This window comes from Rana temporaria, chromosome 1 (genome assembly GCF_905171775.1).
Source record: "Rana temporaria chromosome 1, aRanTem1.1, whole genome shotgun sequence".
In the NCBI taxonomy this organism is placed as follows: domain Eukaryota; kingdom Metazoa; phylum Chordata; class Amphibia; order Anura; family Ranidae; genus Rana; species Rana temporaria.
In genome coordinates, this window is record NC_053489.1 from 113,500,950 (window position 1) to 113,518,712 (window position 17,763).

The following is a 17,763-nucleotide window of genomic DNA, read 5'->3' on the forward strand; positions in this document are numbered from 1 at the left end:
TAATAACTTCAATCACCAGTCAATTTTTTATTTTTTTTTTTATTTCTCTTGCATATCATTGGTTATTCAGTGTGAACACAGCTTATTTACTAAGCTCAGTGATCATTAATTTTGCTATGTGAACTGTTTCTATTAGGTTGCACTTTAGCAAATCAACTCGAAGGCCTCGTACACACGACAGAGTTTCTCGGCAGAATTCGGCGAGAAACTCGGTCAGAGCCGGATTCTGCCGAGAAACTCTGTCGTGTGTACACTTTCGGCCCGATGGAGCCGCCGAGGAACTCGTCGAGAAAATAGAGAACATGTTCTCTATTTTCTCGTTGTTCTATGGGAGCTCTCGGCCCGCCGAGCTCCTCGGCGGCTTCAGGGCTGAACTGGCCGAGGAACTCGATGTGTTTGGCACGTCGAGTTCCTCGGCCATGTGTACGAGGCCTAAGGCCTCGTACACACGACCGAGTTTCTCTGCAAAAACCAGCAAGAAACTTGCTGGGAGATATTTTTTTGCAGAGGAAACCGGTCGTGTGTACATTTTCGTCGAGGAAACTGTTGAGAAACTCGACGAGCCAAAAAGAGAGCATGTTCTCTATTTCCTTGACGAGAATGGAGAAAATTGGCTTGTCGAGTTTCTTGACAGCCTAATAAGGAACTCGGCGAGGAAAACCATGTGTTTCGCCCGTCGAGTTTCTCGGTCGTGTGTACGAGGCCTCATAAGCAGTAAAAAATCACTTAAAGAAGAACTATGGTCAAAATGAGAAAATCAATATGTAATGTAACTCTGTAAACTATTTAAATATGTCACTCATTGTTTTGCAAATAACAGTAAGGATGTTCACATTCCTAATTTTTTCCCTCTGTTTCCAAATGCCTCTGTTGTCCCTTTTTGTGTTATGTCTCTCTGAAGAGACAGCATGGTGTCATTACATCATTGGAGGAGGTTCTCTAAAGCCTTGTACACACGACGGAGGAACTTGACGGGCGAAACACTTCGTTTTCCTTGTCGAGTTCCTTGTTAGGCTGTCGAGGAACTCGACAAGGCAAGTTTCTCCATTCCCGTCGAGGAAAAAGAAGACATGCTCTCTTTTTGTCTCGACGGGATCCTCGACAGTTTCCTTGTCGAAAAATGTACACATGACCGGTTTCCTCGGCAAAAAAAATCCCGTGTACGAGGCTTTACATTCCATGGAAAGTCCTGGCATGTCAATCAAAATAGAAGTCACGCCAAGTCTCCACCCACTTCCTCCTGTGATCAGGCTGCACATGCCCTGCCCATTCCTGCCTATGTCCAACCTATGCCCCGCCTACTGCTCTATGCCGAAACAGCCTATTCTCCGCCTGCTTGCCTTTTCAGTTTCACAGCAGTAAAAAGGCTTACAGCAGCATACAGTGGAATTAAAAAATCAGTTTATAGAAATATCTGCAGGTAATAAAAGCAATAATTAATATTTTATACAAATAAAAAATATATTATATATATATATTTGTTTGATACAACAAAATGAATTACATATTGTACCAATGCAGGAACATGTATACATTGTAATAGTTATTTTTTTTTGAGAGATGGACACAGCATGATAGGGGCATAAGGAATTATGGGAACTGTAGTTCCATGTGGGAGATGCAGATGCTAGCACAGTGGAAAGAAATTACGTGCTGGCTCCTCCTACAATCACTAGCATTATCCAGCAGAGAATGAATGGTGGAGGGGATTAGAGACCTATATAGTAGGGTAATTATAAAAAAAAATTTTGTGTAACTTTCAGATGTTTATATATGAGTTCACTAAGATATGCGGGCTGCATTTAGATATACTTTAACCACTTCAGCCCTGGAAGAATTTGCCCCCTTCCTGACCAGAGCAATTTTTGCGATACGGCACTGTGCCGCTTTAACTGACAATTGTGCGGTTTTGAGACTTTGCACCCAAACAAAATTGACGTCCTTTTTTTTCCCATAAACAGAGCTTTCTTTTGGTGGTATTTGATCACCTCTGCCTTTTTTTTTTGCGCTATAAACAAAAAAAGAGCGACAATTTTGAAAAAAAAGCAATATTTTTTACTTTTTGCTGTAATAAATATCCCCCAAAAAATATATAAAAAAACTATTTTCTTTCCTCAGTTTAGGCCGATATGTATTCTTCTACATATTTTTGTTAAAAAAAAAAAAAACGCATTAAGCATATATTGATTGGTTTGCGCAAAAGTTATAGCGTCTACAAAATAGGGGATAGATTTATGGCATTTTTTTTTATTAGTAATAGCAGGGATCTGCAGGTTTTATCGTGACTGCCACATTGCGGCAGACACATGGGACGCTTTTGACACTATTTTGGGACCGATGTCATTTATACAGTGATCAGTGCTATAAAAATGCACCAATTACTGTGTAAATGACACTGGAATGGAAGGGGTTAAACACTAGGGGGGTAATCAAGGGGTTAAGTGTGTCCTAGGGAGTGATTCTAACTGTAGGGGGGGTGGTCTCACAACAACATGACAGAGATCACTGCTCCCGATGAGCAGTAGATCCCTGTCGTGTTGCTATGCAGAACAGGGAAATGCCTTGTTTACATAGGCATCTCCCCGTTCTGCCTCTCCATGCCACGATCACGTCCACGGGATCCGCGGGCACGGAATGTAGTAAAAAACAGACAGGAGCTTTAAATTCTTCCCCCCAAAATCTAAGTAAAAAAATAAGTTTTTGCTTGATATGCACTTTAACCATCCCATCAAGGGAAAAAAATGAATGCACTTGCCTGGATTTATGAAGTGAAAACAGTGTTTCCATGTTTCAGCTTAATACTTACTTTGCAAATTTCCCACATTATTTGGTTATAAATTGATTGTTTTGCTTCCCCAAATTTCTGTCTCTACCCCTTCTTCCTGAATCCCCTCAATCTCTATATAGATACATACTGTAAAATGCATTTTGAGGTACTAATGTTTCCAATAAAATACCGTATTTCCTAAGTTACAACACATATGGTTTTACTATCCAGACAGTGAATACAATTGCTGAAACCTACATCCTGAATTCCTCACTAATGACATTACAAGATTTTCCTAAGATACATTTTTATCTTCTCCACTCTGCAACAGTGTATAAAGGAATAAATGCTTTGTAGGGAATATACTGTATTTTGTACCTTACCCTTTGACAAAGCAATTAAAAAGTTATGAAGCGCTTTAAAATATGACAATAATACCATATTTGACATTAAATAGAGCTACAGACAACAAGCCCAGCTATATACAGTATTTTCTGAAAAAGTAAAAAAATATGAAATACTAACTAAACTAGAATTAAGAAATAAAAAGGTGTCAGGCCTCATACACACAACCGTTTTCCTCGACAAAATCCATCAAGAAAAATACGGGCAGAGCTTTTTTGCAGAGGAAAACGGTCGTGTGTATGTTTTTCGTCGCGAAAACTACTGTGGATCTCGACGAGAAAAAAAGAGAACAAGTTCTCTTTTTTCTCCTCGGGAGTCTCAATTTCTTTGTCGTGTTTCCCATCGGGCTGGTTTACGACGAGAAACGCGTTCGTGTGTATGCTTAAAAACCCGCGCATGCTCAGAATAAAGTATGAGATGTGAGCGCACCTTCGATAAAAGTAGCGTTTGTAATGGAGATAGCACATTCGTCATGCTGTAACAGACTGAAAAGCGCGAATCGTCTCTCACCAAACTTTTACTAACACGCGGTAACACGAGATTAGCAAAAGCAGCCCCAAGGGTGGCGCCAATGGAATGGAACTTCCCCTTTATAGTGCCGTTGTACGTGTTGTACGTCACCGCGTTTGAGAACGACGAGATTTTGTATTGACAATGTGTATGCAAAGAAAGCTTGACAAGATTCTCAACAAGCTTGACAAAAAACTTGTTGAGGAAAACAACGTTTAATTTACGACGAGATTCTCGGTCGTGTGTACGAGGCCTCAAAGACAAGGTCCCTCACTCACTCACATACCTGGTTTGAAGTGCACCTGTTCTATGCCCTGGTGGTGCTTCATCCCCCTGACCTGGGATCGCAGTACTCCTGGACAGCATGGTGCTCATAGCTCAGTATTTGGACAACAAACTGACTAGGAGGAAGAACCGCCTAACACTGTTGCTGAAGAAGAAGAAGAATGAACCATAATATGACCAGAGCTGCCAGAAGACTGTAGGAAAAAGTTAAGTGTAAGCTTACCATGACTTGTTCTGCACTGTAAAGATTAGGGAGGCAGGGGTAGAACACCATGCCTCCACACCATGTGAATAAAAGACTTGGAAACCTCCAACTGGTTAGAGAATAATGACCACTTTATTGGTGTGTAATAATATATTTTTATATAATGATCCTTTCATATAAGGACACCAACTGCAATCCCCATGACCAACAGATGTAACACTACCAAAGTCATGAAGAGGATTTCCAAATCCTTTGAAACGTGTTGGCTATATTTTATGACATACATCAATATAGTAATCATTGTTTTCCAACCAACTGGAGTGTCCAAGACTTTATATTTGCATACGTTGCTCTTCAAGTATCCCAGCAATCCTCACACTCTTGAAGGGATCAACTCCAAAAAAACTCTGTGTAGAGAACAAGAATGTTCTCCCTAAAAAAGCAAGCCCTCATTTTTGAGTGACCCACTTTAATGTTCCAAATAAAGTGGTAGTAAACCGCCATTTATTTATTTTTGAAACTTGCAAGGCAAAGTTATAATGAGCTAGCATGCATTGCATATTGGCGGGCTCTGGTCTTTTGATTAGACAAACTGCAATAACGACACTTCTGTGCATGCACACGGAAGCCGCTGTTCACTGCACAGGGCTCTGATGGAACAGCACGGTATGCCGTTCCTTCAGAACGCATGTGCCAAAGATGTCACCGGCGGCTTCACAAGTAAATATCTCCTAAACGGTGCATGTTTGGGAGATATTTACTGTACCTATAGGTAAGCCTTACTATAGGCTTACCTTTATGTAAAAATCATCCATGGGAGTTTACTCCCACTTTAAGGTCCACTTTAATACTGTGAAGAAACTTGCTGGGAGATATTTTTTTGCCGAGGAAACCGGTCGTGTGTACATTTTCGTTGAGGAAACTGTCGAGAAACTCGACGAGCCAAAAAGAGAGCAAGTTCTCTATTTCCTCGACAGGAATGGAGAAACTTGGCTTTTCGAGTTTCTCGACAGCCTAACAAGGAACTTGACGAGGAAAACGATGTGTTTCGCCCGTTGAGTTCCTTGGTCGTGTGTACGAGGCTTTAGATATGGAAAACACGTAATGATTTCTAATAGCAAAGTGAGTTAAAAAGGAGGAATGAAAAATATATATTTTGAATAAGGTTCTCTATTTGGTGAACTTTGTAGGAAGAGTTGTAAAACCCCAACAAATAATTTACTAAAATTAATCCATGAATCACATTTTAAAAGTTTGACTTTATTCAATATCTTGATGCATAAAATGTTTTTTATTAGATTAAACTCACAAGAAATTAGATTTTATGCCTGACAACATACTAGAGCACTACATTTCAATGAGTTACTTGATGCTTTATTTCACAAGCAAGTTAAAGCCCAACCCCAGCCAAAAAAAAAATAGCTAGCGATGGGCTATTGCTTCCAAATAATATATATGCCATTCCTGCTACTTAACATGCCACAGTGTATTTGTGTAATCTAGCCACCTGCTTTGTGAGAGTCAGCTTAGAAGGCTCATCTGATTATCCATTTGGGTCTTGCACTTTGAGCAGATGAACAAGCCTGCCTTAGAACACATTATAAATCGACAACTGAATGTCACTACTCTAATCGCAAACAATTCAATTAGCTACAAACTTTATTACGAAGAGAGGTACATGAGAACTATTGATGAGTTTTTAACAACAAAGAGTTTTTATTCCCTGAACTGGTCTTACTCAATTCAGGGGTAGACACATACCCGAAAGATCATAGAAAAGTTGTCACACATATTCCTAGCAGTTCGATCCCTTATTCTAAGGCAGTGGAAGTCATAGCTCCTAACCTTTCAGAAGTGATTGGTATCATAAATTTGAATAAAATGTATGAGAAACTACTGGCTCTCAATTCACTGTCATTCAATACGTTCCAAAAATCGTGGAGCATACGGTAGAGTGATTGAATATGTTACACTGAAATTGCACTTATACCTTGTTTGCGTATGGTAAATCCTGTACTACTTTGCTTTATTTTTTTCATGCTTATGACCATGTATTCTCTTTTGTTAACCCAATAAAAATGTAATGTTTAAAAAAGTTTTTGGTTATAGCTCTAACTTGGGATTCAGACTAAGGATTCTTCAGCTCCACAACATGTTCATGATACCTTATACTGGCCTTACACCAGTAGAACATCTTTCATTTTAAGAATGTTCATTCAATTTTCAAATCATTTGTGGGGGCAAATCGACATTCATTTTCATCCACAGTGACAAGAAAATTTGAAGGAGCAGGATGGAAATTCTTTCTTAAAGCGGGGGTTCACCCTTAGAGGGCACTTTTCCCCCTTCGCTTCCTGCTCGTTATTACTAGGGGAATCGGCTATTTATTTTAAAATATGTGCAGTACTTACCCGTTTACGAGATGCATCCTCTCCGTCGCTTCCGGGTATGGGCTTCGGGAATGGGCGTTCCTTCTTGATTGACAGGTTTCCGAGAGGCTTCCGACGGTCGCATCCATCGCGTCACGATTTTCCGAAAGAAGCCGAACGTCGGTGCGCAGGCGCAGTATAGAGCCGCACCGACGTTCGGCTTCTTTCGGCTACGAGTGACGCGATGGATGCGACCGTCGGAAGCCTCTCGGAAGAATGTCAATCAAGAAGGAACGCCCGCTCCCGAAGACCATACCCGGAAGCGACGGAAGAAGATGCAGCTCGAAAACGGGTAAGTACTGCACCTATTTTAATACAAATAGCCGATTCCCCTAGACCGAACGAGCAGGAATCTAGGGGAAGAAAAAAAAAAAATTTAGAAATGGGTGAACTCCCGCTTTAAACAAATTTCTAACAGCGTTCATTTTGAAATGGAATGTTAAAGCAAATAAAATATTGCAGTACTTTCAAATGACATTTGTCAAGCCATTCAATATACTGAAATATACTGATTTTTTTCCCTTAATTTTGGACTTAGACTGGATCTTCAAATGGAACTGGGACTTGAACTGAGTTTGTGATCACTGGAATATGGAGTTAATTTTTCAATGACCAGCATTATCCACATGATTATCATCTTCAAACAACTTATTAATGGGACAAGCACAGGGACAACAGACCAGCCCGTCACCATAATATAAAATGCAGGATCTTCCTTTAAGTAAACACGTGCTGATTAAAAACGTGCATATTTTTTTAAGAAATGAACCAACATCTAGAATCAAGCAGATGACATTTTTTGCTAATCTTGAACTGAGCTTGGTGATGCCTCCTCCTAATTGGTCTTTTAAAGTAAGGGACAACCTTAACAATTGCAGAGAAGGCTTGGCAGGCAAATGGGGTGGGATCAAAAAGTCTAAATCTACACATTAAAGTGGAGGTTCACCCAAAAAATCTATTTTTAACATTAGATTGAGGCTAATTACGGGAAGCAGGGTGTTTTTTTTTTAAATCAATGCAGTACTTACCGTTTTAGAGATCGATGTTCTCCGTGGCTTCCGGGTATGGGCTGCGGGACTGGGCATTCCTATTTGATTGACAGCCTTCCGACCATCGCATACAGCGCGTCACGAGTTTCCGAAAGTAGCCCAACGTCGGTGCGCAGGCGCCGTAAGGGTATGCAAAACCAAAACTTTTTTTAGTTTTGGATTGAATGTGGAAAGGTAAGAAATCTTTTTTTTTTTTTTTTTTTTTTTTAATTGCTGTCTGTGACCCTATTGGGGAGAGTCACCCCCTGTACTGGTCCTGGTGACCATTGTTTATGGTACAAAAAGTAATGGAAGATTCAAAAAGTTTTGAGTTATCACAGGTACAGGAGGTAACGAGGACAGTTCTAAAAAGGTAAACCTGTTCTTGTGACAACTGTTTAAGAGAGTATATCTCCACACTTTACAGAGATCTCTTTGATTCCTGTTGGGTCTTTGAGACAGGAAATGAATGTAAATATAAAAAAAGGGAAAAAAAAAACACTGATAGAAGTCTTAACTGTCACATGTTTTTTAAAAGTAAAAAGTAAGTATTGGATTTACATACATTTACACCAATACATTTTCCAATGAGTCTAAAAGTACAATACTCAAGACAATATTTGCCACAACAATCATTATTTGTCAAAACAATCATTATTTTTAGTCATGTGACTGTTATGTTCAGTACAGGCTCTGCTGACTTAACGACCAGGTCGTTAAACAAATTGGTTGTTAAATGAGGAGCCACAAGTAATCAATATTTTAAGCATTCTTAACTACTGTACTGTACTGTATTGTGAAAAAAAGGTCTAAACACAAAACTCCAGCTCAATAACGTTGATTTAATTTGCATAAGTACAGAACACAAACGAATATCCTGTACTGTACAATACAATGATGTATGGCACGTTGTTTGGGTGGGGAGAGCTGGTCGTAAGTCCGAATGGTCATTAAACAGGTAAGTCGTTAAACGAGGAGTATCTGTTTAACAAATAGTTGTACACTGAATGAATTAAAAGTGATGTGAGATACTCAATAAGGTATTGCAAAGAGAAATAATGACGGAAAGTGCTGTAACTCAGAGCAAACAGTAGGAAAGTTAAATTTTCCATTGTCAGTTAACAAAGATCTGATTGGTCAGTACTGTGGTTTACCTATTCGCACTGTTCTCTGCACCCTATACTCTACAATAATGGGTCATTGGCACCACACATGACTTAAATACCGGTAATTATTCAAAAGCACGGCAGGCAGATCAAAGCATGGAAAAACACAGGTCAACTTTAAGAATACACACAACAAAATATGAATGACCAGATCTCTTTGGCCACATGGTCATTCTCTGTTCTTAATACTATACTCATCAGTTTTGCACGGATAACTTTGTCCCTTTATAGCCAGGAACAAAACTTGAAAAAAATATCTACAATATCAATAAATGCTAAATAGCTCTTTTAAAATTAGATACTAAGCAGAGCATTCAGCTTCTTCTTTAAAGACACGTACCATTTAGACTCATTTAAATGTAAGGCTACAGTGGGCACCAACCACTCTAAAAAAAATCCATTAGTTTTCACTCATCGGGAAAACAGAAAATCATCCACACTTGTTCCCTAATGTAAATGTTAAAGCGCACTAAACCTGGAAGGCTCTGTAATTTGGCAAATAACACATTTTAAGGAAGGACGACGTTCAATTTTACAGCTCGTTGGCCAGACTGTTGGCATTCCAATGTACTTAAAAATCAAATATCATAATCTGAAACTTTGTAGCCATCAACTTTTGGTTAGAACAATTGAAAGCTTATTAGAGAAAGAGGTCATTCTCATTTTTTTTCCACAAATCGGATTTTGTTAAACAAGTTTTTACAGGGAACTATGTTAAACTGATTGATTATCCTTAGAGAGAGAAGGTGAGAAAGAAAAAAAGGACATGTTATTACTTTTGTAACTGTTGCATCAGAGGCCAGTCTATTATCTTAAATGAGCAATCTGTGATACTAGAATTTTTTTTTTATGAAAAAGTAGATTTTTCTTCAAATGAATATTTAATTGACGAAGGGGTTTCATAGCGAGTGAATTATATGATCTCTCATCTCTGTTTCAATAGTTCATTTTTGACAGAAAAGGGAATTGAAGCTACCCAGGCAAGTCAATCTGTAAAACAAATGAATTTGTCTAAACCTTAATGGGGTACATTTTGCTTAAAGGATTAAGACATGAGCGTTAGCCATTGTGACAGATTGCATAACGTCACATGCCTCCTGCAACTGTATGAAATGTTATTGAATTTTTAGTATGGCCCATACTGATGAAATATTTATCAGCGGATACAATATTCAGTTTGATGACTGATCCATTGGTTTCATTTTAAAAGTAAAAATTATTCATGGGTAGGGCCTATAATAAAAGGATTCCTATAATACTACTAGAAAAAAAATGAGAGGGAGGAAAGCCACGTTATATTACCTCTTGTGATGCTGATAGCTAAGTAGCATCAAACAAGCCAGAAACATAATAATAAACCCAAACAGTTACAAAAACAAACCTCAAGCCCACATTGCATAAAAAAAAAAAAAGACTGTTTGTATGTTAATGAAGCTCATTTTTCCTCTTCCAATCTACCAAGTCGCCTTTGCGTTTATACGGTGTAGCATCATTAAAATAACATCTGTCTAAATATGCTGTGATCGAACTAGCATCTGCCAGAGCATCATATAAAAGGAATATATATTAAAGAAATAAAACAAAAACAAGAACTGTTTTAAGGACAGCTGCAAGGATGTGCTGCATCATTCTCCTTAAATTCTTTATTTTTTTCTGAAAAGAACAAGTGCATCACTTCCTAATCAGTACTCAAGGGATCGTTGAGGTCAAAAGTCTGTATGATGGTTTTATTAAGGCATTTAAGTCCTGAAGACACCAACTGGGACTGTCTGGATATCTGTGCACAGGTTAAATAACCACCGAAGAAGGAGTAGATCTGAGCTAAACAAATCTAGGAAACCCTAATTAGACTTTTTTAATGGCTGGACTATAACCACAAGTGAGTCTGCAGTCTCTGCAGTAAGATCGGCGCTTCTTCTAAAGCCTCGTACACACGTCAGAGGAACTCGACGGGCGAAACACATAGTTTTGCTCGTCGAGTTCCTTGTGAAGCTGCCGAGGATCTCGGCGAGCCAAATTTGGAAGACATGCTTTCTTTTTGGCCCGACGAGATCCTCAACAATTTCCTCGTCGAAAAGTGTACACACGACCGGTTTCCTCAGCAAAAAAAAAACCCAGCAAGCTTCTTGCTGGTTTTTGCCGAGAAACTCGGTTGTGTGTACGAGGCTTAAAGCCTCGTACACACGACCAAGTTTCTCGGCAAAAACCAGCAAGAAGCTTGCTGTTTTTTTTTTTTTTTGCAGAGGAAACCGGTCGTGTGTACACTTTTCAACGAGGAAACCGGTCGTGTGTACACTTTTCAACGAGGAAACTGTCGAGGATCTCGTCGGGCCAAAAAGAAAGCTTCTTTTTCCTCGACGGGAATGGGAAAATTTGGCTCGGCGGCTTCACAAAGGAACTCGAGGAGCAAATCGAAGTGTTTCGCCCGTCGAGTTCCTCGGACGTGTGTACGAGGCTTTAGAACTGCCCTCATCATCCAAACTGGTTGGGGTGACTACAGGGGGAATATTACCAAAGCTAAGGGTGGGTGCAGGAATCGCATTCATTTCATCTCAGGACCTAAGTGCAGGGACAATCAATACCTGCAAATGCACCGGAAAATATGTCTCTTAAGAGCAAAATCATTTGCTGAGTCCAAGTGCTTATTAAAGCTGTTCCGGATACCTTTTGACTTTTTGTTCCAATCTATAATCTAATGACAGCAATGTTGGCTTTACTGATTGCACACTTGTTTCATTGGTAGATAAATCTATATGCTGCACACTAGCCAAATAAACAAAATGCATCTCGCTCTAGCTATACGATGCCTTTCGGTTAATAGTGTCTTCTTCTTCTTCTTTTTTTTTGTTCCTGTAGATTGATACAGATGTTCTAAATCAGAACTGTTCATGGGAGCAGAGGTTGACACGGAGGAAATATGGAACAGCCTTTATACTGAGGGAGAAAGGGATTTATTTTATGGATGCGGTCACTCCCATTGTGATATTTATATTAATTTGGGAGATCAGATCAGTGCCTGTTCACACAATTTAAAGCCCCAAAGGCTTCATTATCTTTCAGGCAAAGAAAACGAACTACACAGTCTAGTAAGCACTAATCTCATCTATTCCTTTCATCCATAGACCTACTCCTACAAGCCATGATGAATCGTCTGCATTTAACAAGACCCTTTCCCCCTAACAAGCGAAGTTAGGGAGCTATTCGAATCGCAGAACAGGTGCCAGCCACAAGAGCAGATAGATCTTCAGCAAAGGTGCAGAGTTTAGGAGAAGGCAGAGATACACAGCAGGCAAGGGCACATAGCCCCGCATTAGCCACAGGTCAGGGACGCATCTAATATATAGGCAACTAGGCACTTGATTAAGGCACCACTGTTCAGTTGGGGCAAGCAACTGTTATTAGGTGAGTTGTGCATTTTATTTTTTATTTTTTTAATGTTCCTTTTCCTTTACTAGCCATTTGTGCAACAACTGTAATAAAGAAGAAGATCTGCATAGTGAGGAATGTGTGGTTTGCTAATTAGAAAGCATTTAATCACAATGCCTAGGGCAGCATAAAATCTAAATACGACATAAAGTTCAAAAGAAAAATGAAGCAAGTGCAAAGTGGAGAGAAGATCTCAGAGTAAGGCTAGAGTAAAGAAGCCCACTGGCAGGGGTGAAGCCAGGTGTAAGCTGCATTTAAAATAACGGGCATAATTTAAGCTGCATAGCCTGGGCACTGCCTGGGTTGCACAAACTATGCATTGGCTGGTGTGCATAGACCAGGTACAGGCTAGAGTTTATACAGTAAGTTAGGTACAGACTGAGGTGCATAACTCAGACACGGGGCAGGGTGCACAACTCAGGTGCAGGGAAGGTGCATAGCCCAGGTATGGGCTGGAGTTTATAGCAAAGGTACCAAGTTAATTGCATATTTCAGGTATAGACTCTGAAAAAAATAGGTAAAGCCTGGGATGCATAGATGAGGTATAGGCTGTGGTGTTTACAAGAGGTACGTAGCGGAATACATAGCTCAGGTACATGGTGGGAGGTATATACAAGGTACATTCTGAAGTATATAAACCAAGTACATGCTGGGTGTATAGACCATGTACAGGATGGGATACACAGACTAGGTGAAGTCTGGGATGTATGGGTTAGGTACACATTTGGAAGTATAATCCAGAAATAGGATAGAGGACATTTTCTAAGTACAAACTATGGGGCATAAACTAAGTATAGACTGGGGGGGATGTATAACCCAAGTACATGCTAGAGTGCATAGTTCAGGTACAGGCTAAAATGTATATTATAGATACAGACTAGGGGGCATGGTCCAGGTACAAGCTAGGGTGTGTATTACAGGTACAGGCTAAGATATATAAACTGGATACAGAATAGGGTAAATAGTCCAGGTATAGGCTGGGGTATATGATCCAGGTATAGGTTAGGGGCATAGGCTAGGTGTAGACTGGAATGTTTAACCCAGTTAAAGACTGGGGACATAGACTAGGTACAGACTAAGATGTACAGCCCACGTAAAGACTGAGAGCCTAGACTAGGTACAGACTAGGATGTACAACCCAAGTCCAGTGTTGGGGCATAGACTAGTTACAGGCTGGTATGTACAACCCAGGTACAGGGTGGGGGGCATAGACTAGGTACAGACTGGTATGTACAACCCAGGTACAGGGTGGGGGGCATAGACTAGGTACAGACTGTGATGTACAACCCAGGACAGGCTGGGGGCATAGACTAGCTACAGACTGTGATGTACAACCCAGGACAGACTGGGGGCATAGACTAGGTACTGACTGGGATGTATAACCCAGGATAGGCTGGGGGCATAGACTAGGTACTGACTGAGATGTATAACCCAGGACAGGCTGGGGGCATAGACTAGGTACAGACTGGGAGAAACTACCAGGACAGGCTAAGGGCATAGGCTAGGTACAGACTGGGCTGTACTGTCCAGGACAGGCTGGTGGCATACACATACAGACTGGAATGTACTGCCCAAGATAGGCTAGCGACACAGACTAGGTACTGACTGGGATCCCAGGACAGGCTGGGCGCTTAGACTAGGTACAGACTGGGATGTACTACCAGGACAGGCAAGGGCATAGGCTGGGCACAGACTGGGATCTACTACCAGGACAGGCAAGAGGCATAGACTAGGTACAGACTGGGATATACTACCAGGACAGGCAAGAGGCATAGACTAGGTACAGACTGGGATGTACTACCAGGGCAGGCTGGGGGCAAAGGCTAGGTACAGACTGGGATGTACTACCAGGACAGGCAAGAGGCATAGACTAGGTACAGACTGGGATGTACTACCAGGGCAGGCTAAGGGCATAGACTAGGTACACACTGGGATGTACTACCAGGACAGGCTAGGGGCATAGGCTAGGCACAGACTGGGATGTACTGTGCAGGACAGGCTGCTGGCATACACTAGGTACAGACTGGGATGTACTATCCAGGACAGGCTGCTGGCATACACTAGGTACAGACTGGGATGTACTGCCCAGGACAGGCTGGTGGCATACACTAGGTACAGACTGGGATGTACTGCCCAGGACAGGCTGCTGGCATACACTAGGTACAGACTGGGATGTACTGCCCAGGACAGGCTGCTGGCATACACTAGGTACACACTGGGATGTACTACCAGGACAGGCTAGGGGCATAGACTAGGTACAGACTGGGATGTACTGCCCAGGACAGGCTGGCGGCACAGACTAGGTACTGAGTTCAACACAGAAGTTCTGTGTAGAGGGTCAGGCTAAGATACTGGAATGTGCAGCCCAGCTAAATAGAAGGTGCAAAACACATCCCTCTTCTACTCGTATGCTTACCATGAAGGTGGAAAGAAACTGTCATGATTTAACTCTTTATGACCTAGCTGCACCAATTCCAACCCCAGCACAAATCCAATTCAACTTTTAATGATGAAATATTACTATGCAACTTTTAAAGACAGAAATGTATTTCTAAAGCCCCAGTAAAGCATAAAGTTACAGCACTCATAATTGGGGGTCTTGTAGGAAAGCAATGCAGAAGTGGTCCTCTCTGCCTTTCCAGCCAAATTTCCAAGGCTTTGCTGCATCTCCCATCACTGCAATCTACACCGGGAAAGGAGAGGGATGGAAAGGACAGGGCTGAGGAGGAGAAGAGTGGGAAGAGATGGAGATGAGAGGGATGGAGATGATAGGGATGGAGATGAGAGGGATGGAGAGAAGGATGGAGAGAAGGATGGTGATGAGAAGGATGGAGATGAGAGGGATGGAGAGAAGGATGGAGAGAAGGATGGAGATGAGAGGGATGGGAAGAGCTGGAGAGAAGGATGGAGATGGGGAGAGATGGAGAGAAGGATGGAGATGAGAGGGATGGGAAGAGAGGGAAGAGATGGAGAGAAGGATGGAGATGAGAGGGATGGGAAGAGAGGGAAGAGATGGAGAGAAGGATGGAGATGAGAGGGATGGGAAGAGATGGAGAGAGAAGGATGGAGATGAGAGGGATGGGAAGAGATGGAGAGAAGGATGGAGAGAGGGATGGAGATGAGAGGAATGGGAAGAGATGGAGAGAAGGATGGAGAGAAGGATGGAGATGAGAGGGATGGGAAGAGATGGAGAGAGAAGGATGGAGATGAGAGGGATGGGAAGAGAGAGAAGGATGGAGAGAAGGATGGAGATGAGAGGGATGGGAGGAGATGGAGAGAAGGATGGAGAGAAGGATGGAGATGAGAGGGATGGGAAGAGATGGAGAGAAGGATGGAGATGAGAGGGATGGGAAGAGATGGAGAGAGAAGGATGGAGATGAGAGGGATGGGAAGAGAGAGAAGGATGGAGATGAGAGGGATGGGAAGAGATGGAGAGAAGGATGGAGATGAGAGGGATGGGAAGAGAGAGAAGGATGGAGAGAAGGATGGAGATGAGAGGGATGGGAGGAGATGGAGAGAAGGATGGAGAGAAGGATGGAGATGAGAGGGATGGGAAGAGATGGAGAGAAGGATGGAGATGAGAGGGATGGGAAGAGATGGAGAGAGAAGGATGGAGATGAGAGGGATGGGAAGAGAGAGAAGGATGGAGATGAGAGGGATGGGAAGAGATGGAGAGAAGGATGGAGATGAGAGGGATGGGAAGAGAGAGAAGGATGGAGAGAAGGATGGAGATGAGAGGGATGGGAGGAGATGGAGAGAAGGATGGAGAGAAGGATGGAGATGAGAGGGATGGGAAGAGATGGAGAGAAGGATGGAGATGAGAGGGATGGGAAGAGATGGAGAGAGAAGGATGGAGATGAGAGGGATGGGAAGAGAGAGAAGGATGGAGATGAGAGGGATGGGAAGAGATGGAGAGAAGGATGGAGATGGGGAGAGATGGAGAGAAGGATGGAGATGGGAAGAGATGGAGAGAAGGATGGAGATGGGAAGAGATGGAGAGAAGGATGGAGATGAGAGGGATGGGAAGAGATGGAGAGAAGGATGGAGATGGGGAGAGATGGAGAGAAGGATGGAGAGAAGGATGGAGAGGGGAAGAGATGGAGAGAAGGATGGAGATGGGAAGAGATGGAGAGAAGGATGGAGATGAGAGGGATGGGAAGAGATGGAGAGAAGGATGGAGATGAGAGGGATGGGAAGAGATGGAGAGAAGGATGGAGATGGTAGGGATGGGGAGCAGTGCCATGCGGATAACCGCTGATAGGGATTACAATTAAGCCCTTTCCCTGTCATCTCATTAGGACCCTTGGAAAGCAGATGATGTGTGCAGATGGCAGGAGGCTAATCCATTCGGAGCTCCGGCTTGTCCCCCGTGCTCAGAGAGGATCACGTCACCCATCCCTTCCCGGTGTCCCCGGTGCACAACTCCGGAGCTGTCACTCCATCCAGGTAAGTTGCAATTAAAGTGCCGGACACATCATCGTCACTTACCTTCTACTAGCAGAGGGACCCAAAGGCTGAGGCTGATCAGGAGGCATGTGATCCCCGTCGGAATCATGGTTGTGGGTCACTAAATGATAGGAGAAGCTGTGCAAATGATGTCCCCAGGAAAGACACAGTCCGGTCCGGGAAGAGGTCCCCAATGGTCCTTAGTATTCCTAGCGATGGCCAGTATCCGGGCAGATGGGTGGTGGAAGGAGAGGAGGCTGGGAGAGGAGGCTGGGAGATGAGAGCTGGGAGCCGGCTGGCCGGAGAGTGTATAATAAGAAGACAGGGAGTCCCGGCTCCGTCCCTCCGCTCACACACCGACCTCCTTGTGCTGGAGGAGAGAATGGGAAGGAGCAGAGAGAGGATCGCAATACACACTGAGGATGGGGAGAAGGGATCGCACCGCCCAGACACCTGCTCCTCCTGCAGCTCACTTACTTCATCCTTCTCACTTGGGCTTTGCTACACACCTCTTCTCTTAAAGGCTCTGTAACCCCAATGATGGTGTTAGTATTGGAAGACTGGTGTGCAGGCATGTACTCAGAATCCACCCTGGGCTACAGGAGACAAAGAATAGACACAGGATCCTAGATGGATGGGATGTGCAGCCCCTAGATCTATATACATCCTTAGTGAGACCTCATTTACAATACTGTGTCCGGTTCTGGAGACCTCATTTACAATACAGTGTCCAGTTCTGGAGACCTCATTTACAATACTGAGTCCAGTTCTGGAGACCTCATTTACACTACTGTGTCCAGTTCTGGAGACCTCATTTACACTACTGTGTCCAGTTCTGGAGACCTCATTTACAATACTGTGTCCAGTTCTGGAGATCTCATTTACAATACTGTGTCCGGTTCTGGAGACCTCATTTACAATACAGTGTTCAGTTCTGGAGATCTCATTTACAATACTGCGTCCAGTTCTGGAGACCTCATTTACAATACTGTGTCCAGTTCTGGAGACCTCATTTACTATACTGTGTCCGGTTCTGGAGACCTCATTTACAATACTGAGTCCAGTTCTGGAGACCTCATTTACAATACTGTGTCCG

General features: G+C 42.5%; 1 protein-coding gene across 1 annotated transcript in view; it reads right to left on the bottom strand.

Moving 5' to 3' along the window:
* EDIL3 (EGF like repeats and discoidin domains 3) overlaps positions 1–17,153 on the bottom strand; it is an 862,525-nt gene extending 845,372 nt beyond the window's left edge. The window contains exon 1 of the mRNA XM_040341735.1: positions 16,710–17,153. Within this exon, the coding sequence (XP_040197669.1) occupies positions 16,710–16,776 (67 nt within the window). The 5' untranslated portion in view covers positions 16,777–17,153. The remainder of the gene's footprint in view (positions 1–16,709) is intronic.
* Positions 17,154–17,763: the final 610 nt, after the last annotated feature.